Source organism: Tachysurus vachellii, chromosome 12, assembly GCF_030014155.1.
Source record: "Tachysurus vachellii isolate PV-2020 chromosome 12, HZAU_Pvac_v1, whole genome shotgun sequence".
NCBI lineage: Eukaryota > Metazoa > Chordata > Actinopteri > Siluriformes > Bagridae > Tachysurus > Tachysurus vachellii.
In genome coordinates, this window is record NC_083471.1 from 11,633,930 (window position 1) to 11,658,325 (window position 24,396).

General features: G+C 39.7%; 1 protein-coding gene across 3 annotated transcripts in view; it reads right to left on the reverse strand.

Annotated features, from left to right (window-relative positions):
* Window positions 1–24,396, reverse strand: part of unc5db (unc-5 netrin receptor Db) — a 148,042-nt gene that overhangs the window by 27,250 nt on the left and 96,396 nt on the right. For 2 of the 3 annotated variants that reach the window (XM_060883857.1, XM_060883859.1), the window contains 7 exons: window positions 23,700–23,843; window positions 21,534–21,637; window positions 10,343–10,523; window positions 8,436–8,603; window positions 6,277–6,441; window positions 5,588–5,620; window positions 2,949–3,134 (listed from right to left, as the gene is read on the reverse strand). In XM_060883857.1, the coding sequence (XP_060739840.1) occupies window positions 2,949–3,134; window positions 5,588–5,620; window positions 6,277–6,441; window positions 8,436–8,603; window positions 10,343–10,523; window positions 21,534–21,637; window positions 23,700–23,843 (981 nt within the window). The remainder of the gene's footprint in view (window positions 1–2,948; window positions 3,135–5,587; window positions 5,621–6,276; window positions 6,442–8,435; window positions 8,604–10,342; window positions 10,524–21,533; window positions 21,638–23,699; window positions 23,844–24,396) is intronic. The other variant, XM_060883858.1, reaches the window with a different exon arrangement.

Sequence of the window (24,396 nt, forward strand, 5' to 3'; positions counted from 1 at the left end):
ATCGCCGCAAAGACGGCAACCAAAAGCAGTGAAATTTCACTATTCTTATTACCAGAGGTGTCATATAATATATAATAGAAAACTCTTCTTGTTTGAAATTCTAACTGAGGGCTAAAACCCCTAAAGATGAAATCCTAAAACCGCCCCTGCTTGGAACCTTAATAAATTGATGAACACATATATATATATAAGACGCGAGGATGATTGAGACGTGAGGCGTCATCTGCTTACTGGTGCTTCACACTCCAGTCCAGTTGGTGGCGGTGAATGCACCAAAAGTTGGTTTGCCATCCGCCATAAAAAGTCATTAGAAGTAAAGACGCGAGGCATCAGCTTGATAGACGGTATACTACACTGCGTCCAAAACCGCCGCCTAAGCACTACTTCGCCTAATTATTGGATGGAAGTAAGCGGTTTCGGACGCAGCTGAAAGGGCCCCCCCAACAAAAAAAATAAAATAAAAAATAAAAACTCTTCGGATCTACACGACTCACACAAATGACATATTTTTATTAAAAACAGCGAATTTCGCCGAAAAGCGACTAGTTTGCAGGTATGTTCAGTAAATGTCAGAAGTAACTTTTTCATTTTTTAATACCGCAACACTAATCTAATTAGTGAAACGGTGTTGATTGATTTTCAACAGCAGGTCTGAGAGAGAGTGAGAGAGATAAAGAGCGAGAGAGAGAGAGAGAGAGAGAGAGAGAGAGAGAGAGATGAAATTAGGACATATTTACGATTATCACCTGAGCTGCTTAATGAGAAACAATAAGCTATTTTTGTTTAATGTAATCAAACTCAAATTAAATTTCAAGGGTCAACATTGTGGCATATTCTGAGTTTTAATTCAATCGTAATTGTTTATAACTAGTCTGAAAAACTGAAAACAAATTGAAAAGAATTTACAGACCTGAGTAACACGCAAGAACTAAACCCAGGTTCTTAATTCCATACTTCTGTAAAGCTGCGTTGGGACAATTTCTGTTGTTAGAAGCGCTATACAAATAAATGTAATTGAATTAATAAAAGAAAATAAGCAGGAAAAGTATCCTTCCTCTTCCAAATAATCCACTAAGCAAGACTGTGTGCTTTTACAACTCAAGCACATTTTACATAGCACAATGTTGGTAAAACAATCACACAAACACTACAGAACTTCAATGATGGGATGTCTGCCAGTGCAATGCCATCAGAAATAACAGAAGCCCACTCGATAGAAAGAAATGAAAATGACTATGGTCCAAGAGTGAGAATGGCTCTGGCAGGTGCTGGTTTATTGCTGCACGTTACAACACTTATAATCACGCCATCACAAATGATTGTGCTACTGTCACTGCAGAATACTGGACTTTATATTCGATATGTTAGTCCAGCACTAAACAAAGTTGGTCTTAAAAGCTCAAATAGATGGCTCAAATGGTGTGTAACAATTATGTGCAATGGCAGTTGTCTTATAGAATGAAATGGTAGTTCCTTAATACTATACTATATTCTCGTATAGTTTTACAATACAATTCAATTGTAGCTGTTCAGCAAGCTGCTTTCACAAATCATCCAATAGGCTGAAAGCAGGCTTGAATAATAGTTGCCCAATAGGTCAGAATGACATGAGAGTCATCAAATAGGCAGAAATGATAGCTGACCAGTAGCCAGGACATGTCTGTTGTTAATTATACAGAATGACTGCTCTTCATTGGGCCATTGTGACACCCGTGATGATGCTCATTTAGTCTTCCAATACTGTCACCCAGTAGGCTTACATTTTAGCCAAACAACAGGCTTTAATGACAGTCAAGGAATAGGCTTCAATGTCTGTCATCAGAACGGAGTGAAGTCCAATAAGCTTGAATGATAGTTGTGCAACCAGTGGGAATGACCATTATCCCAGGAAAAGGAGTGATTCTGGTTCAATATACTGTATAGGAATGACAGTAGTCCAACAGGCAGAAATAATAGTTGCCGAACATGCAGCAATGACCGTCAACCTATAGGCTTAAACAGTAGTTGTGAAATAGGTAACAGTTATAGTAGCCCGATTGTTGCCTTGAAATTATATTTAAAGCAATAGTCAAGAATGGCTGTCATACAGTTTGGCTTAAATTATTTGTCCAGTAGACAGAAATAGTGGTTTAATGTGCTTGAAAAACACAATAGGCAGAAATGACACAGGCCCAGTATCCTGGAAAGACATTCCCTCAATAGACAGGAATGTCTGTGGTCCATAGTGGGAATGACAGTGGCAGGAATTGCAGCCGTCCAGTGGTGGGATAAAACATGTTGTATTACATGGGTGACATTGAGGGGAATGATAGTAGCAGAGTAAGAGTCATTTACAGAGCTCAGAATGATGAGAAGGAGGTCTGGGACAGCCGGGCTAGTTAAACAAGACTGATGGGTTGTGGGGAAAAAAACCCCAACTGAGCCCACATCCTCTCTTCCCTCTGTATGGATTGTGCGGGGATGATGGTGGTGGGTGTTGTGTGCAGACAGGGGGTAGATTTGCCTCCCTGGGCCATGAGCACAGCATGTTCGCGGTGACACTCTGTAACCATGATCAGTATCTGCAAGGCAGGTAGAGTGCTGAGAGCAGGCAGAGTGCTGCAAGGCAGGAATGAAAGACTCGCTCATGAAAAAGAATGAAACTGATGTTCAGCTCAGCATGCATCTCCGATGAGTCTGGGTGAGAATGTGTGGACCAGACAGAATCTCAGCAAGGACATATGGGTCAACTCTGAGCCTCTAATCTGAATCTGATCCTGCATTAAGTACAACTTTACACACCTTTAGTTCAAGCAGGCCAAGGGCCACACTGCACAAGCTCATAAATCTATTACGTGCATACAGAAAAGCACTAACATCTGCTTTGATTGCCTGGAACTTTTTAGTCCATCAAATACTCACTGAAGAGAAATGAAGGGGCTCTCATCACTCAGACTATCCTATCTCACCTTGTCTCGTGGATTTGAAGTTGAAAGACTGAAACCCGCCAGCAAGGGCAGATGAGTCGATTACATCCACTCCATATTCGCTCTGGCTTCGGCGGTACAGCGTCACGGATATGACAAGGACTGTAACGGCGATGGCTCCTGCTGCCAGTCCCGAGTACAGTGCCACCTCGTTAGAGCCATCCATACCTGCAAGAACAAGACCAAAGAGATGTGGAAAATTGTTAGCCACAATGCAAATAGAAGCACATGCGAGGATGCGGGTCTAACTGCATTTATGCTAGAGATTCCTGGCCAAGTTTCTTTTATGTTGACATTATCAATTACTTTTAAAAGTAATTTTTAAAGGAGGTGAAGTGACTTTATAATAGTATAGGATTGTGAATTAGCATTGATTAAAACAAAGAGTGTAAAAAATAAAGCAGCTCCTTTTTCGAGATGAATTGTTAAGCTCTGGCTGGCACAGGAAAGTGAGCATTAATGGGGGTCATGGTTCAGTTACGATTGCTAAAAAATGCCTGTCACATCCAGTGCTCATGATTAGTCTGGCAAATCCCTTGGACACCTGTGCAAACAGGAACAGGTGCAATATGCATACGTTTAGTAGCGTATAACGATGCGCTTGGCACATGCCTGTGATCAGGGAAGGTGCAAAATTCCAGGGCTCTCACAACTTTAATCAAAGACGCCGCAGTGTGCCAGCACCCCACACCAAGCTACATCTGTTCAGCTGACCTCTGCAGCATGAGGACTCTGCCAGCTCGCCGAGGACGAAAAAGGGCATCGGCCGTGCTGGGAGGGCGGTATTGGGTAACTGCTTGTAAGCTCAACCTGCTGTATTTAAAGTTTCCTAATGAGGTAACATTGCTTTGGACTTAAGTAGCCACATTTGTCAGACTGACTCAATGAAAATAACCTTAGTTGTGTGTTCACCACTTAGTGGTGGATTTCACACTGTCCCCAGCTACTTCTTTCGAAACTATAGCCATGCGATTCCTAATCATCTCACAGCTATGCTAAGTACTTGATTGGTTAGAGGGCCAATGAGCAGAAATATGTTCCAAGTAAAGTTCTAATACCTCCTCTATCTACAGTAACAGCTCACTCACTCACTCACTCATTTTCTACCACTTATCCGAACTACCTCGGGTCACGGGGAGCCTGTGCCTATCTCAGGCGTCATCGGGCATCAAGGCAGGATACACCCTGGACAGAGTGCCAACCCATCGCAGGGCACACACACACTCTCATTCACTCACGCGATCACACACTACGGACAATTTTCCAGAGATGCCAATCAACCTACCATGCATGTCTTTGGACCGGGAGAGGAAACCGGAGTACCCGGAGGAAACCCCCGAGGCACGGGGAGAACATGCAAACTCCACACACACAAGGCCGAGGCCGGAATCGAACCCCCAACCCTGGCGGTGTGAGACGAACGTGCTAACCATTAAGCCACCGTGCCCCCCAGTAACAGCTCATTTTTGGTGTTTTTCATTTATGGAAAGAGTCTCCATTTTCAGGACTAAAAGCCTTAGAATTTGTAACTTTAAGCAAGAGAAAAAGAGATACTGATGAGAATGTTTACAGCTGCTGTAACATTATTGCATAATGGACATTCTGCAATATTGAATGTAACTATAAGTGGATAGAAATAATGAAGTCATTCATAAAAAATCAATAGTAAGACAAGAATAAAACAACCTAGACAAAACATAATTAACTTTGCTTCATGGTGAGTCTTAAGCACAGGACTCGGTTTGACCTGCTGCAGAAATGATTTCAAATCGCACTTAGAGACAGAAGGAGCTTGTTGCTGACACTTGTTTTAGAATGTGCTAAGTGGTGATTGGTTGGGTTAACACAAAACACACGGGAGCAGAAGAAGACACGCTATGGCTGCTTAAGTGAGCTAATGTGCAGTAATTGCGTCCCATTAACCAGGGTAAATATAGCTCATGCTGGTACACCATATTCCGTCACTCATCCTGCCTAATCTGACTGCTGCAAAATTCACCTGAACTTGAAACGGCAGAGTGCTTGTGGCAGGTATTGTGGGAAATGGCCATTTCTGATGACTGACAGACCTCTGATAAACGAAATGTGATGGATGAGTGGATGGATGGGAATAAAGATGTGACCAGAAAGTTGTTTCTTGCTCATCCACAGAATCTCTCTCTTCTTCCACTGTATTTAACAAACTTCATATTTTGACAGATGCGATTGCAGATGTTTAGTGGCTATACTCAATTATCCTGATCTCTGGCACGGCTTGGTTGCTTTTGGAAAAGAGTGACGTCTGAGAAAAACAAACCTCTCTTGCCCCTTGAGGCAGGTGCGTTTGACAATTCCGGAGTGAATGATAAGCTGATTAAAGCTTTGTAATAGGGTGCGGCTGAGCAACTTAAGCCTGCACTGTCATATTTAAACTCAATTCAGTGACAGCATTTTTCGACCGGAGGAGAATTACTGAATATCAGATTCCGTACATATGATACGCGGCCAGTTCTCAAGCCAATAAGCCATCAACTGAGGCTGTAACAGAACTACATCTCTTCCAGGTGGATCTCACTAAAGCTATGGTACTGATTCGAGAAAAATGAATCAGATACATGAAATATGGAAGGAATGAGACTCACTCTGAGGCTTAACATCATGCAGCATCTTCCCATCTGCAGAGAGACAAAGAGAGAGAGACAGAGAGACAGACAGAATTAGAGAGCACCCCCAAATCACTTAACTAAGGCACTGGGAGATTCAGATCATGCAGTGAAGTCCAAATGCTGGCTGTGCCAACATCAGCTGGAGATAATGATGCATGGCATCATTACAGTCGGGATGCGCTGACAGATGGCACTGAGACACTTTGTATCAGCCCACAGAAGGAGGATGACAGAACAAACTTCGCCGTGGAGGCGTGGAGCAAGACAACCGCTACGATGCTTAGGCACGATTTGTTAGTAAAAAATAAAAATAAAAAACTGCTTCTTGGAATTTTGGACTTTTATTCCACCCCTGATGCAGTTTGCTGCTGAATTGTGGATTCTGATTGGTCAAAAGGTCTATATTTCATATGGTGTTGGTTCGTTGATGTTTTATAGAACATTAATGTGTTGCACATAAAGCTACTTTTAAGGTTGAAATTTCTCACATTTATTCATCTGTTGAGTTTATCCCTACAATCAAGGGTCTACAAGATTTCATAATTCAAAGAACTGTAACTGAATAGAATGATGATGGAAATCAGAGCGATGAGGGTAATGGCTTATTGATGAACCAGACAATAATAAACCTGCTGCTGCTGAAAAACTCTAAACAGGCCTTTTACCTTGAGTGCACAGGTCTCCGGTGCAGTTCTCCACATCATGACTTTTACCCTCGCAGGCTCTCCCTCGGTTGCGAGGAGCTGGAGCGGTACACTCCCTCCATCTCTGCCTTTCGCACTGGGCGTTACATGCCGTCCACTCACTCCACTCGTCCCATCCTCCGTCCACTGAGGACACAGAGGTTAAGACCAGTTACACAGAAAGGGTTCGCAAAAAAAAAATCACATTCACCCATCACCATACTGATCACATTTTCATCAATCTCATTCTGTCTAGTTGAGAACTAAAGGAAGCCCTCAATTTTCATGTCACGTGTAATTTTCCATTGCGTGTAAATTAGCCAATCCTACTGCACATGTCACATTGACATCTTGAGCGCTGCCAAGAATCATCGTGTGTATGAGCGCCCTAGAGGAAACAATTTCTTGGTTATTACATCGCAGGTTCTTAAAGCTCTCCATGGCCGAGTGTGGCTCCTTCCCTGCTCATCTAAATGCAAATGATGTTTGTGTGTTAGTGCTAATGTGGCGCAGGTTTCAGGTGTTAAGAGCAGGTGCTGTATGTTGCTTGCTCCACACAACATGTCTTGCTAATGTATCTGATGAATTCTAAACAGCACTGGGCTATGAAATCACCGTCTTGGGACAGACCCAGTGCCGTGTGTTTTTAGCCCAGCTGAAAACTTTCAGCTTGGCTAAAATATTTGTATCTGATTTATAAGCCTTTATTTTCCACAGTCAATAAAGCAAAACAAAACCAGAATAAAGAGATGGCCATCAATGTGGTGCTTAGCACACACACACGCAAAAGGACAAACATTTATAGCAATCCAGATGTTGCGGGAAATTCATACATCACGTCTGCTTAACGTGGAAGGCGGAGATGATCGATGAAAACGCTGCTGAAATGCTTTTCTGCAGAAGCGAATGAGCCAATTCCTGCCGCCGTCACACAAAGACGTTTTGAAGAATGAACAATGCGGCTGGAGCTCTCAGAGAACGTGAGTCTTAGTGAGAAATCAGGGATAACAAAACAGCAGCTTTTCTGTCCCTAAAAGAAGCTGTAATCGGAGTAATCTTAAAGGAGTCTGAGGCTAAACGACTTCATTTGAAAAAATGTCGATAAAATAAAGCGCTCTGCTATGCTTTAAAATTAACTTCCTTTTTTTTTGAGTGCGGCGTGATGAAGCGGCTCGTATATAAATATGAGTTTTAAGTTGCTTTTCTTGAGAGAAGTAGCCCAGGCAATTAAATCAGCAGGATATTGCCTGGCGCAGCTTGGAGAGCGAGGTGATTATTAAAAGAACGCTGAGAAGTGGGTCATGGCCGGGTCCACTGGCACTCACAGGGACCCGGACTAATTTGTTTGCATGAAAATGGGGACAGGACTTAAGCAGGTGCTAGACGGCAAGTGCCTCCTTCCTGTCCTCCAGGATAATGTGCAGGACAGAGTCATTACAGCGTGCTACCTGTCAAATCTAACACTAATTCTATTCATACCTGTAGGAATCTGTTTCTAAATGGTGCAAAAAAAAAACAAAAAAAAAACCTGTCTAAAAATTAAAAATCCCCAGCTGACAAGTCACAGATACACACAGTCATCTCTCAGCTATCAATCAAAGCAACAATCCCAGGTACTTGTTACTTACATGTTTATATCAACAGATTACAAATGTGCTGTTGGTTTAACAAAGAGAAAATTTGCAGTTACTAAACTGTTGATGTTTTGTTTATATCGAAATGTTTAACTTTGTTTTTTCTCCGGTGTTGACTTTTTTCTTGGTAACATGAAAAGTTGCTGTTCGATTTATTGATTTAGTTTATAAAGGCTGGTGAGGAAACAATGTTTTTCAAAAGATAGCTTTCATCATCCTCCAGATTTAGAGGTAGAACTGTTGGTATAAAGGTGTAGAGACAGAGTGAAGAAGTGACAATTTGTTTCCATATAGCTGGGTGGGTATGGTGACATGTCACTTCCTCTTAACTATTAAATGTTTTTAAATAGAACATGTTTTTTCGACTTTGTTGACATTTGGTGAAACACCTCTGGTGTAATCTTACAGTCTGGATCCTGAGTGAGGGCCGTGAGGAATTAAGAAGTGACGGATGGTGAGAGTTTATAGAGGTGTGTAAAGGAGGTGAAGGTGTAGAGGGGCACTGACCGGGACACAGAGCATTACATGTGCTCTTCTGTACAGACATGCCCTCGCAGAACACTCCACCGTTCAGAGGAGCCGGGTTAGTGCAGGTCCGAGAGCGCTTCTGTACTCCTCTGCCACAGTCCACACTGCACTGAGACCACTCTGTCCACAGAGACCAGCCCCCGTTCACTACAGAAAGAGAGATGGTGTGTGTGTGTGAGAGAGAGAGAGACAGTGTGTGTGACAGAGAGAGACAGTGTGTGAGAGAGAGACAGTGTGTGAGAGACAGTGTGTGGGACAGAGAGACAGTGTGTGTGAGAGAGAGAGACAGTGTGTGTGAGAGAGAGAGAGACAGTGTGTGTGTGAGAGAAAGACAGCATGTGTGAGAGAGAGAGAGAGAGAGAGTGTGTGTAAAAGAGAGCGATTGCGTGTGTGTGTGAGTGTGTGTGAGAGCGAGAGAGAGAGCGAGAGCGAGAGAGACAGCGTGTGTGAGAGATAGTGTGTGTGTGTAAAAGAGAGCGATTGTGTGTGTGTGTGTGTGTGTGTGTGAGTGTGTGTGTGTGTGAGAGAGAGAGAGACAGTGTGTGTGTGTGAGAAAGACAGCATGTGTGAGAGAGACAACGTGTGAGAGAGAGCGATTGTGTGTGTGTGTGAGAGAGAGAGAGAGAGAGAGAGAGAGAGAGAGAGAGAGAGACAAGCAGACAGATTAAAATACACAGAATATGGACAGTGAAATACACGGAGGGAGGGAGGGATGGACGGACGGACGGACGGACGGACAGACAGACAGATAGACAGACAGACAGACAGACAGACAGACAGACAGATAGATAGATAGATAGATAGATAGATAGATAGATAGATAGATAGATAGATAGATAGATAGATAGATAGATGTTCAGTTGAACAAAAGGAGAGACAGACAGGTTTGTGATGTTAGGGCTGTTTCACCAAAGGAGAACTGAAGAAGAGGATATTTCTACCCATCTCTCTCTCTCTCTCTTTGAGTGTGTCCTGCCGCTGGTCTTAGTTCTAGTGATGGTGTATGTGACTGTAGTTTCGGGACTGTAGTGTGAGTGATAGATGAGCACACGGTGCGTGTTTAAATGGGATTAAGACTGAGCAGCTTCACGCGTTTATAAAGACGTATTGATTTTTAATGCTGCGCTGTAATTGACTCTCTGGGCTAAGGATTAAGATTCCAGCACATTAATGGAGGAAAAAAAAAACAAACATTTGTCCCTCCACAAGCTTTCTGAGCTGTGATTGAACACACTGAGAGGATCGAGGATTTCTTGTTAATATAAATATCAGACTCAGAAATGCTAATATAGCTAATAGTAAACGCTAATAGAGAGTAGTTTGCTACTAAATGCTAAATAGCCAGTGGTTTTCATTTGGTAGTAAGCAACACAACCATTATGGGAGCTGAGATTGTTTTTTTCTTAATATAACACTACTAAATGTTCAGAAAACATTACATCACAGTGTAAGAGCACTTTGTTTTAGTGCTAACGCCGACCACGCAGTTACAATCTGAGCCTCAGTTCCCAGCTTTATGCAAAGTTACTCTTGGGAGAGGAAAGGGAAAGAAAAAACCTCCCTCAGAGATCAACACTTTAAATTCCTACACTTTAGACACAATGCTGCAGGATAAACACCAACTCTGGCAATTAGAGCTAGCTAATTAGACGTAGCAAGTGTCACACTATTTGACACTGAAAGCACTCCCAGCGGTGTCTTGCCTAGTAGGAAAGTGGATGTAAAGGCAGGATTAGGAAGAAGTCTTTGCTTCTACTTGGGAAAGTCTAACCATTTACTATAATGTGTAACTTCCACCCACACGATCAGATCAACACCATTCACTGGAGTCAGTATCAAAAACTGAGGAACATGACATCATGGGCACATGGATGTGTGTGTCTTACCAAAGACTACCACAGTAGCTGTGGCGCTGCGTCTCTTGGCAACAATGTTGCTGGCCAAGCAGGTGTAGTTCCCTGAATCAGAGAGTCGCGCTTCGTTAATGATCAGGTTGTGGTCAGCTCGAGTGTCAATGTTGTCATCATCAAGCGAACTCAACAGCTCATCGTTCTTTAACCACTCCACCTGAGAGAGAAAGAGACAGAATCGGAATCTTTACTATATACAGTTACAACAGACTTCTGGCGTAGTTCAGCGAGTTGGTTCATTTGGCTTGCGAGTCAACTCTTTTGAATCTCAGTACTTTTGATCTAAGTCAGACAGAGTTTATTTTGCTAGGGATTGCTAAGATTGCATAATTGTTGCATGAAAGTCTTCCTCCAAAAAAAGTTGCTTTGAAAAAAGTAAAATAAAAGAGATTTAAAAAAAAAAACAAAAAAACGAAAGGCATCAAAAATGTGTGTTCTAATATACTTATTATAAAGTTAACAAATGTGCATTTGTAATATGGATAGATAGAAAGAAAGATACAAAGACAGCAAGAGAAAGAAAGAGAACAGTGCACATGTAGATCTGTGTATGCACTTATCATATAACCTATTAAAGTATTATCGTTATTGGTTATTTAAATATATGGGCATTGGATTTATAACCGGATGTTATATCCGCTGTGTTTTGATACAGATAATCATATATCCCAGGCTTTGTTCTCGCTCTCTTTTTTGGTTAATAATGAATGAAAGGTGTTAATTAGAATAATGAAGATGAGCTCATGCACAATCATGTCTGTGTGCGCTGTGATGTATTGTTATAACACACCTAGAATATGAAGTAGATCATTAGGAATATTTGTCCTGGTGGTTAACTGACTTGTTTGTGCAGTCGTTCCGTAATATTAAATGTAACTATAAACGGATAAAAAGTAGAATGTGCCATGTTAACAATGGAATTGTTCAGTAAGTAACTCCAAGAATGTAATTCCTTACATGTGGTGTTTTCCACACTCATATCACTACATGATACACACTCACACCCCAGCAGGAGAGAAGTGTGGGCTGGAATGAGCCGTGTCGAATCATGGTGTCTGTTTAAACACTGGAAAAGAAATGAGATGTAAAAGAAAAGCTGTTGATGAGATCAGGAGGTCCTCTCCCTCCAAATGGCTCTCATTATCATGCATTCATACTGCTTCAGCATCCGCTTTATCCTGGTCAGGGTCACGGATTAATTAAAGCAAATTTTAAATAATGAATAAATTAATCTGAGTCTGGCGGTGAGGTCTTGTGCCTGAAGTTGTGCATCTTTCCGTCTTTGTGTTTTCATCAGTTCTCCATCTGGGAAATCTGGGAGTTAAAAGCGCCAATTTATGCAGCGTGAAGGCCGAGTTCCTCTCACTGTTCTGCATGCTGGTGCATGTCTCTCTCTCCCTCTCTCCCACCCTCTCTTTCTCTCTCTCACTCCTCTCTCTCTCTCTCTCTTGTGTTTTCCCTCTTATCCCCAGGCTAATGATGAAAAGATTCTGAGGAGAGGGGCAGCAGAAGGAAGGAAAGAGAAAGAGAGAAGATTGAGAGAGACAGGAAAGGGAGAAAGTGACAAAACAAAAAGACTGGGTCAGAGAGAGAAGGTGATGGAGGTGTGAGGCGACAGACACGAATTAGCCCGACTAAGTGTGTGGCAGAGGATGTGAGAAATGACAGTCTAATTGGCACATTTGTTTCAATTATGCAGCATCCACTAGATTCCATTAGTGCTTTGGTCGCGTCGCTAAAGGACACAATTGAATTAGCGCTGAATTCCTTTCATTTATTTACGCCACCGTTTCAATGTGTCTTCACATCTCCAGATAGCAGACTGGATTCACCCTGAGGATGACGTCCGGATATTTAACATTCACTGGGAGAGATAAATAAGTGTAATTTTCTGCTATGGCTACTGTGTGTTGTGTATAATTACTGCCTATTGACATGGCAGGCACTTAGGACAGGGCTCGCAAGATTTGAAGACAGGCAACAGTGACATTTTTCTCTGTGGGTGAACGAGGATGATGCTGAACAATTCCAGGATATGCTTTTTTTTCATTGGTTGTTGCGTTAAATCTTACCCAGATACAATAGTGCTATTTTCTGATTGGCTATTGTGTAGCCTCTTTTTTGATTGGCTGATAAGTGGCAGGCTCGACTAAGAACTCCAGGGGAGACGCGCTTGATTCCTGCCCGATTCCATAGAGAGAGCGGTGCGGACAGATACATTTTGAGTGCTGCGACATATTAAATATATGATAAATAGTAGGTTTTTCTGCGTAAGAAATACAATGTGTGTTGGGAGAGCGTGACAAAAGACCGAAATGAGTGATTGTCACTCTCAATGCGTGATACTTGAGAGCCCTGCTTAGGATGAAACCTCCGTCTTCTAGACAGGAAACTTCTGTCATTTTTGTTTCCTTGTCTAAATGCTTCCAGACTGAACTGCATTGCTTATTACTCTGTATGGTTTGTTCCTGCTGCTTTCAGGTTGTGCTGCAACTCTGTTCAAGACCCCTCTGGCTTTTAACTTGCCTTCCATTATTACTAGTCTAAGAGCGAATCTGTGAAATCAGACATTAGCTGACTTTCCACCTTCAGCGCTGTTGCTGACAAATAAGCAACGCTAAATCCCTGAATGAGACGAGTCCGAAGTATGTTTTCCTAAATACAACAGGCAAATATTTGGACATCACAATCCAATCACGTTCACTATCCGTCTGAGGTGTGTGTGTTTATAAGGCTTCATGGGAAACTTTAAGCTCTCGTTAGAAAAAAAACAGCTGCAAACACACATCCCTACTGTACATGCTTTAACCCTTTCACTGAGAAGCAAATTAAACTGTTTGTGTACTTGTGAGAAAGAGACAAAAATTGACATCTAGTGTGTGTGTAGTGTGGTTTGGAGTTGCTGAATATCTTATCGGAGTAATTATTGTGATTAAGTTCTATACTGTACCTCATAACCTATGATAGGGATCCTTGGAGAACACTCCCACATACATCCACACTCACACACACACACCTCCTCTTCCCTCTCTCGCTAACCTCGCCTGCTTATTCCTTCTTCATGCTGACCTTCCACTTGGTTTTCCAACCTGAGGGATTTCTCACAGACCAGATTTCTTCGGACTGAAACCCTGAAGCTTTGATCTGAATATGTGAATGCGGCCGAGCCTTAAAATAGAAAATACTCTGTTATGTTTGAGCGCTACAAGGTCTTATGCTCTTTATGCATAGTCTTATGTTTTAATTATAACTGAAACTACACTGACCCTGCTGTGTACCACGGACGTATTTGCACTGAAAGGTTATTGTCTGTTTAAGATGTCGACTTTCCCTCATGATTTCCTGCTGACGGGAGACGGACTGGGAGTGCAGATTCAAACCTGCCCTTGGTAGTAAGCATAAATATGCATGAATTGATTTCCTTGGTGATTTACACACTCATTTGCTTCTTTTCTAAATCAAAGGATTTTAAAGTATTAATTATTTTAAAGTATATTAAAAGTGGCTTATAGTTATATAAACAGCTTTATCCACCATTTCATTTTTTTCATTTTTTTATTCTTTTTCCCTTTCATTCTTCTTCCTCGCTCTCATCCCCCTGATCCCTCCCCAGAGGCTCCTCCAGACACTTTCAGACACTTTTCGTGTTTCGCTACACGACAGGACACTTTTGCACACCCGTTTGCCGAGGTTGCCTAGGCGACGCGTGTGCATTCCCTCCGAACCGGGAGCAGATTGAGTCTGTCGCTGGCACTAATTCCATTACTAGCAATATGTCTGTGAAGATTTTCAGCCTTACATTTGTTACACGCAAAAGGAAAATTGACACAGATGGCTAACGGACCTCGGCAAAGAACCTTTTTCAGTCCCATACACACTGAGCCAAATAAAAAACAACACAAACAACAAAGACGAAACTCCAACTCCTTTAAGAGACATGATTTATAGATGCCAACCTGTGTGTGATGTGTGAGGTGACCACTTTTTATATATACAATATTGTTAGCATATCAGCTTCTCCTAAAATGTCTCCATGAAGGTAAAATGTCTCCATGAAGGTTTCACTGTTTTCATTAATAGACATTTGCCAGTTTATAACTTTCTGCTCTTGTAGCTCATATATAAAATTAAGAAAACGCTAAACACCAGGCTCCAAGGACAGAATGATAAGCAATTCAGCATCCATGTGCTTCATATCATCTTCTCCAGCAGCCTTCTGCTACAGCTTATTGATCTGAGCTTTTATTTCTCTGTGCTGTGGTGTTCTGTTTTAATCTTTTTTTTAAAGGTAACCCGTACACTTGACTTGCTTGGCCCGCTACGTTTGAGTTCAGGAAACCTTGGTTCACTTCTTGAAATGTATCTGTAACATGATCCAAAAGAGTGCAGTACCAGTAACTCAGACATTTCTGCCTAATCAATGCGATGTACCTCATCAACGTATTCACACTTAATTTATTCTCAAACCCAAACCAATTATTTTTAGCTGTTGAGAAATTCTTATAAATATTAAATATACCTAAATGTCGTAGCTATATATTCATAAAGAATTCATGTCTAATTCAAATATTTGTGTGTATTAAATTGGTGATTATATAAAATGAACAAATAAATAAAGGTCCATTTCTATATTTAAAAAATTCCAATTAAATCGCATAATAATCACATGATTGAAGTTAAAGATGGAGTCTGAATTTGTTTCCCTCTATTTTTCTGCAAGTGGCAAATCTGGCTGTTAAGCCTGAGTCAGATAATGCATGTATAATGAATCCTGCTAACTGTCTTCTTGTTTGCATTCTTGGCAAAGAGTTTTCCTCCGTCTCCTGCTCCTCATCCACAAATTGGTAGATTGTGGATTATTACTGCATTTCACACTCATTCGAGTAACATGGGAAGGCAAACAAACAATACGCTCGCCATTAAGTCGGGTAAAGTAACAAAAAGTCTGTTGCTAGGCAACTGGGAAACATGACTAAAAAAGCATAAGCTAGCTAATGACTGAGGGTAATGACTTGGATAGCTAGCACTTATCCACTGATGTAATGGTATAGTAACCAAACAAGAATGTTTAACTGTCTTCCTTTTAATGTTAAGATGTGTTAACAAGCGAGAAATTACTATACAGCTAACATCGTGTAATTACATTCCGGATTGACAAGTATCCTAACTTCCTCCCCTGCTAAAAAAACCAGCATTGCTGGTCCAGCATAAGGTATGTTTTGCATGCTGGGACCAGCCCGGGATGGTGGTATGCTGGTCCAGCATTAGGTGCTGGTGTGCTGGCCGACCAGCCTGGGATGCTGGTGTGCTGGCCGACCAGCCTGGGATGCTGGTGTGCTGGTCAACATATGTTGTCTTTTGGATGCTAGTATAATCCCAGCAAGACCACAACAAAACCCATTTGTTACATATCACATTTCTTAGTGCATATTTATAGTTAAATAAAGACCAAGACAATTTTCTAGAGAATTAGAGTTTGTTTGTTAGAGTTTGTTTAAAATATTTATTGGACAGTATTTATTGGACAATAATATACACACGTGCACAAATAACGTTACACAATATATCCTTTACAACACACATTTTTGGTCTTAGCTTCCGCTCTCTTTTTTAGCGAGGAACAAGTAGTATGTGGTGTCGATGACCATGTTTTTTTAAGAGGTGCTACCCGGAGTCGTTTGCCTGTAGACAACTCCTGCTCTATGTCTTCTTTATTCTCTAAAAAATTATAGAAACAAAATAAGAAACAAAACTATATATCACTCATTTGTTTATATTGTGCAGTGAACGAGTTACGATAAAACAGCTACTGCTTAAGTTACATACCTTTAAGCATCAGTATTTGTGCCCTGAAGAAGTCTTGCTTCCATTGTAGCTACCCAATAAACCTGAGTTTGGTCAAACATGTCGTAGTTAAAGTCCTTAATTTCGCTAGTTGAAACAACTGCAGTGCAGCCGTCATCCAGGTACCTCACGTATGCCAACATTCTGATTCCCAGTGATCAGCAGATTCGTCGTGTAGAAGCGGAAACATTTTATTTACCCCAAAACAAAATACTAATTACGGTGGCAAAAACATGATGATCTGGGACACGTGCACTTACAGTATTTATCAAAATTAGTATAAGGTATATAATTTAGTCAAAAACATTGCGAGATTTATTTTAGGAAAGTGCAGGAACTACATTTACCTTCGTGAACATAGTTGCTTTAAAGGTTGCATAGCAACGAATAACAACTGCATAGCAACTAATAAAACAGACAAACAACTTTACTTCTTAATTGAGACAAATGGATTTTATATATATATATATATATATATATATATATATATATATATATATATATATATATATATATATATATATATATATACACGTATATATTAGGGCTGTGTATTGGCAAGAATCTGGTGATACGATACGTATCACGATACGGGGTTGCGATACGATATGTTGCGATACATTGCGATATTGTAAGCAAGGCGATATATTGGGATATTTCTTATTTTAGTTATAGGATAAAGTTTTAGGGAAGCTGTCAAGAACACCACCATATGCAAACCTTAGCAAAAAATGTTTTTTATTTAACCAGAACACAGTAGGAACTGCATTTGCATTAATTAGCCCTAGTGTTAATTTCGTCACCTATTTTTAATTTAGTCTTAGTCTTAGTCTTGTGCCAAATGTCCTTGTTAGTTTTAGTCATATTTAGTCATTCACATATCTTTTTTGTTAGTCTTAGTTTTAGTCGACTAAAAGTCTTTTCATTTTAGTCTAGTTTTAGTCAAAAAATTGTAGCTTGACCACATCTGGAATCTATTGTAAGAATAAATACAACTAGGCCTCATTAAATGCAATAATATCAGGAACACAAGTGTTATAGTGGAAATAAATAACTTGATGAAAAGCCTAAGATCAAAACTGTAGGTGTGTGTGTGTATATATATATATATTGCACACACCATTATTGATGATATTTGGAGCAATATTACATGTAATTGTTAAACTTGATTCCCTTACATATACATTTGTTTTTAAGCCTAATTATTCATTTTGATTATGATGTGATTGTGACAGGGGCGTGGGAAGAGGTTTCAGGTTGGGGGTGCTGAGTTTTTTCTGTCACCACTTTTGAATAAAGAAACAATATCAAGGCTATAAAACTTGTCAAAACTCCGCGAATCACAAAAGTATCAGTGAGAAGTTGAGAACACTCGTTTAAACAGTGCATACACTCGAACTTGGCTGCACATCACATTTTTTACTTTACTGACACTGCTTTTAATCGTAATGCAAAGACCGGTCATCGGGACATAAGCTGTCATGTACAATAAAAGAGCCTGCGCAGCGACAGGAAATATAATTTAACACAAAAAGCCTCCTAGACCAGGGGTGGACTTGCGCTCAGGAGTTTTTATTTATTTTAATTATTTATTTTTTTGAGCGGCGTGTGGACGAATTCTTTCTACACACACACTATTTTATTTCTTGATAACAGACCGCTGCGAACTATAACACACCATGAAAAACAGAGCGTTGCCATGGACACACAGGATTCTAACCATAGAGACGGAGCGCACTATTTTCTTTAGAGGAAACAAAACAATCGTTTTTTTAAATCAATAAACTCCTTTTCAAATCATCATTTTTTAGTCAAATTATCGATTTATTTGGTAGATAACAATATAATAAGCGGGATCCGCTTCGCGGACCTGTAACTTGAGCAACAGCGCGAAGCCGCAAACTCGTACTGAATATTTTAAAGGCGTAACAGCTGATGAAAAAGCAGAGACAATTGTAGACGAAAATGAAGAGAGATTTTATCTTAGTTTTTATTTTATACAAAACATTTTCGTCTTGTCTTTTTTCGTCAACAATAACGCATGTTAATTTAGTCTTAGTCAGCGTTTTTGGACAGTGGTGCAGTCTTGTCATTGTCTCGTCTTAGTCATGAAAAAAAAAGGTCGTTGACGAACATATTTCGTCTCGTCTCGTCTGACGAAATTAACACTAATTAGCCCCTGTAACATTCAATATGATTGAACCACTTTATGTGCAGTATGAATAAAGGGGGAAAAATAAAGTGCTTGCAGGATTTCTTAAATGTATTAAATGTGTTAAATTAAATGTATTAAATGTTAGCTGTTATAAACAGACCATATATATTTTTAGACCCTGCTTTTAAAGCTTCACAGTTTCAGTTTACAATTGTAGCATGCAGTGTCCTAACATTTTGATCTGAACAAAATAATTACATCTGCTTTATATCAATGAAAAATAAAGTGCTTGCAGGATTATTTAGTTAAACTAAATATAAAATATAACATTTTGATCTGAACAAAAGAATTATATCTGCTTAATATCAATGAAAAAATAAAGTGCTTGCAGGATTCCTAAAGAAAACAAAACAAATATAAACAATAAAATATTTACAGATGTTGAACATTCTCAGAACCTTTAAACGTGGATTTTACAGGTTTCTTTCATTTGTATTTATAGTTGTCTTTTTATTTAATGTCAAGGTTTTTCTGAAGAAAGATAAGCTGGTCAATATGCTCAGATGTCAGGGCACTTCTATGTGCAGTTACAATGTCTCCTGCGGTGGAGAAAACTTTCCGCAGAAACACTTGTGCCCGGAATGCACAGGAAACCCTTTGCTAGTTTGGATAGCTCAGGGTACGCATCTTCATATATATATAGCGAACTATTTTAACGTTAACATTAGTAGCGCGCCGTTATGCTAGTACTTTGTAACGAGTGGAGTGGTGCTACCCCTTTAAGAGTCACGTGAGTGTATCGATATTTTCTTACACCCCTAGTGTGTGTATGTATATATATATATATACATATATACATACATATACACATACACACACTAGGGGTGTAAGAAAATATCGATACGCGCGAGTATCGATATTTTCTTACACCCCTAGTGTGTGTGTGTGTATATATATATATATATATATATATATATATATCAAAAAACATCATTCTGTATGATTTATATGCTGCTTCCCTCATGGAGCCCGGGAAGTCAACATTTGTTGGTATTACTATATTTAATTTGCACTATACCAGCACTGACCAGCATAATACCAGCATGAACCAGTAAAAACCAGCCTGGACCAGCATGGAATTCATGCTGGTATATGCTGGATTTTTCAGCAGGGTCTATAATGAGAAACATGAATATGCACAACACCTTGTTAAATTGGAGCTATGTGGAACATCTTGACCAGAAGACAGTGATGATCATACGGAGTCTTCTCAAAAAACATGGTGAACACATGACACCAGTTGACAATCCAAGGACTTATAAAATAAACCTTACTGCCTCCAATCTTTGGGTGCGACACAATAATTTCTTAACATTTCAAGCATTCAGACATTACCTGTACTATTATGGAGCGATAAAGACCACAGGTTGAAACTCATTATGGTCTCTGAAATAGATTGTGTCAGCAAAATAATTTACACCGCAATCATTTTATTAGAACGATGCTGATTGGTTGATCCTGATCTTTAGGGATAGCTGTAATGGCTCGCATCAGGAACTCTCATATCTCTGTAAAGGTCACTCCCATTCTCCTGCACAGTATGTCTATTGTGGTGCTCAAGTGTATAAAAAAAATATGCTTTATTGGTTCATATCTGAAGCCTTTGGGTTCTCCTGCAGAGCCAAAAATGCCATGGCAACATGGGGGGTGCATGAATAATAACAAAATGCTTGTTGGTCCAATGTATTCCATGTATGAGCTTTATTTTAGTGCGAACATAAAAGTAACTTAGTGGAATAATGCTAGTGCATTGCTAATTTGGATTGGTGGCAATTTATTTGCATTTCTACCCAACAGAAGAACTGCATTTACACTACTGCCTGCTACAATCCCCAGCAGAGACAGGACATAAACGCAGGAGTCCATTTGACTTAATTTTGTAGATGTTCACTGTTTATGCCACTCCATTATCATTTGTATCTTACTACAGATACATAGTTTTAAGTGCTTTGACAATCAAGAAACTGATACATTTTTATTATAACCAGTGTTGTACCAAAGACAAATGATGCGTGACACGATCTGCATGTTAGCAGACAAATTAAACTAGCAGTGTTTGCTGTATCAACTCGATCAACGACAGATACACACTCTTCCTTCCGTAGTTGGTGAGTCCACAACATTTAGACCCCTTCCAATATATGAATACTTGCTCTCCAATATCTAGGTTTCATTATACTAGACATAGACACATTTTAGATGGAGATTCCTGCTCAACAATTGTCTTAAATAGTGTAAAAGCATTTGATTTGAGGCACATCTCTACACTTGAACTACAGGTCTATATGCAGAATTTCTGGTCCTGTCCTGAACATGACCCCATCTCAATTAGCCATTTCTTCTCTAGTTGGTTTAACTAGTTTCACCCCATGTTGATAATGTCTATAGCACCCAACCTGTACATCTTGTATATCCATACCCGTATATCCACAGCATATTCATCTGTATATTATCCTGTTCATACTGTAAATATTGTACTCATAGTGTAAATACTGTACATCTTGCACTTGCTGCTTATTGTGCTTCTGGTTAGATGCCAAACTGCATTTTGTTGCTTGTACTTGTACAGATGTAATGACAATAAAGCTTAATCTAATCTAAAGTTAGATCTATCTAATGTATCCCTAGTAACCTCTCTGTCCTAGTCCCATAGGTTTGTGTAATGTATACATGTATGACCTTTACATGTCTTTTTATGATTAACATTACTGGATTAGCCCAAATGATCCCAAAGAACCTTACTGCAGTGATAAACTGATGCAAAGTAAAGTGAAAAGCTTTCATAACCCTTCAGCAGAGTGAGAGGAGTGAGACAGTTATGTGGTGTAATGCAGACTAAAGGGCCGAAGGGCATTCGAGGAAGGGGAAAGTGACATGCCACCTCCATTTTAGCCATGATTAACAACCTGCTGAGAGTCTAACCTCACTGCTCTCACACACACACACAGCGTGCCCATCATCTGTGTGTTCATGACCCCTACTGTGTACCTCCGCATGATTAAACCTCAGGGCATGTGCTCAAGTTCAACATTATCTATCAGTAACCAGCCAGAAAAATACACTGAGTGAGAAGGGTGACACACACACACACACACACACACACATTACCTCAGCAGCAGGCACACCCTCTGGAGGCCGGCAGTGCAGAACGATCATGCCCCTGATGGGAACCTCCTTCCCCTGCGGGTCCTGTTCAAAGTTCTTACGGAGATCTGCAGAGAGAGTGAACATACAAGTCACATACCACATAACATGACATTTAACAAGCTTTTTCCATTTATAATAATTCATTAACAACTTCTGACCAATCAGGTTGGAGAATTCAACAGCACTGTGTTATAAAGCAATATGACTAAAGACAGCCAAGCTGTCGTTTGTTTTATTGTTTGTGTGTGTGTGTGTGGGAGAGAGAGAGAGAGAGAGAGAGAGAGAGAGAGATACAAAACCAAAAACCAGTGAAATCTGTCACTATAGCTAGAGTCTCTCATATTTTTATCATCAGTTTAAGCAAACAAAAAGAAAAGAGGGGGAGCAAGCGAACAAGCAAACAAACGACAGAAGTGCTTGGTGTAGCTGTGTGTATTTCACTATCTCTGACAGCTCTGCAGTGTTCAGTGCTGTGTTGTGTTCTCTCTCTCCCCCACTCTCGGTTCAGAAGCGCTCACATTGAAACACACTCTACACGACCTGAAACGCCTTTCTTTCTGTTTTGAGAGGTTGCAGTGACACATGCACTCTCACTAGGGAAAAAAAAAAAAACACTGGACGCAGGTTGTCTGAGCAAAAAAAGAAAGCAAACAGTGAAATATAAAATTAACATCTCATGCTGGATTTAACACACCATGGAAATGTTTTTGTGCAACTTATTTCCTCTGCACTGGGGAAAGTTTATAAAGTACGGCCTGAATGTTTTTCATTGTGGAATATCACTTCCACAGGAAAAAGGCTTCTACCTGCTTATGGTCACAAACATTGTGACAGGGAGCTTGCTTTTTTCTCAGCTGAAGCTGATTCATCTGATTCGTTTGATGATTCAGTTATATGTATCAGATGCAGATTCGTCTGTCATTTGTCATCTCCTCCTTTTCTGTGAATTTGTCATGGACAAATAAAATGAGGGCCAGGTTTAGCCTGAGGGTTTGGAGTCTGACGCTGGCGACCAGTGCCCTCTGAGAGTGTAAGAAACGAGCAGCTCAGCTTGGATATAACTCGAGTTTACAGTTTCACCGATCATGTGTTTTCAGCTGAAAATAAATAGATAAATTAAAATACAGAAAGCTTAAAAAGGTTCTTATAATATTATTATTTACAATAGAAAGCAGTGGCTCACACCTTGAGGCAGATCACTATATATATATATATATATATATATATATATATATATATATATATATATATATATATATATATATACTGTATATATATACTATATATATATACTGTATATATATACTATATATATATATATATATATATATATATATATATATATATATATATATATATATATATATATATATATAAATCCTGATGTATTATTTAGTATTTAATAACATATTCCTTTGCTAGTTGAAACCCTAAATAAAACATCTGGAAATAGCTACTGTGTGCGTTACATTATTGAAATATACACTGTGTAAGAGTCTTGAGAATAAAAAAATATGTCATTAATATGGTATTTGAATATACAGTATATATAAATATACATACATAGACACATGGAGGAATGTAGTGTATCTAGTATATTAAAAAAAATATTAAACTAAAAAAAGCAACCCAGCATGGAAGTACACAGAATTTTCAGAGGTGAGAAAAGAAAAAAAACTTTGGAAACCTGGTGTATCTCATGGCTGCATTTTTCACTCGCTCGACATTTACTGCTCAAGTTCATTGCTATTTCTTTATGTATGACTTTCAATAAATAATGAAGGATTAATAATAAAGTGTTTTTATGCTCACTTTACCTTCTGAAAATAGACACTCTGTCCCCGTTATTTATTTCAGAAATTCCAGCACCATGATCGCAGTAGATGTTGTGCACAAAGCCATGTTTCATGTGTTAAGAAATGGATGGCACATACAGACATGTTTTATAAATAGAAATATATGAAGGGCTCTTGAATTCTGGATTCTGATTGGTCAGGAGATTGTTTTTCATTTTCTATAACTGTGAATTTTATGTTCAGCCAGAGCTACTTCTAAATATAGTGTAATGCACTCGTTCTACTGAAATCTATATATGCAATTTTGTGTCTGTGTGTATAAAGGACTCACAGGCGATGCGCACGGTGGCTTTACGGCTTTTGGATGTGCCCAGGTGACTCCAGGCCACGCACAGGCACCAATAATCCTCAGGGCCGTGGAAATCCTCCACCTGCTGCCGAGAGATGTTTATCATCACCTCACGTACCTTCAGACCTGAACACATTGAGAGAAAATATACACATTCCTTTCAGCGGCTTTAGTGAGTGAGAATGTAGACAGGAAGTGCCATAATTTTGGGGTGTATAAACACCCCGATGTATAAGATGGCCCCCACTTTTCCAACCCAAAATTAAGTGTGTGTGTGTCAGTGTGTGACACAGCTGTGGGATGAAAATTAGATAATAAAATCTAAAGAACATGGCAAACTAAATAGGAAATGGAGGGAAGGATGGAAGGTTAGATTTAAGGAAGGATAGACTGTTCGATGGAGGAAGGAATGGAAGTAAGGTTTGTTGAAAGGGTGGAAAGAACAAGGCAAGAATGAAGGCACAAGAAAGTAAAAAAGGGTTGAAAGAAGAAGGCAGAAGTACCAATTAGATTGTAAGGAAGGAGGGATTCATGGATGGATGGAAAAATGTAATTAAGGATGGACTGATGGATGGAGGGAAGGGGATGTAAGATGGATATTTTAAAAGACCTCTGGTCTCAGGTTGTGCTTGTTCTCTCTCTATCTCTCTTTCTTTCTCTCTCTCTCACCCTCATACCA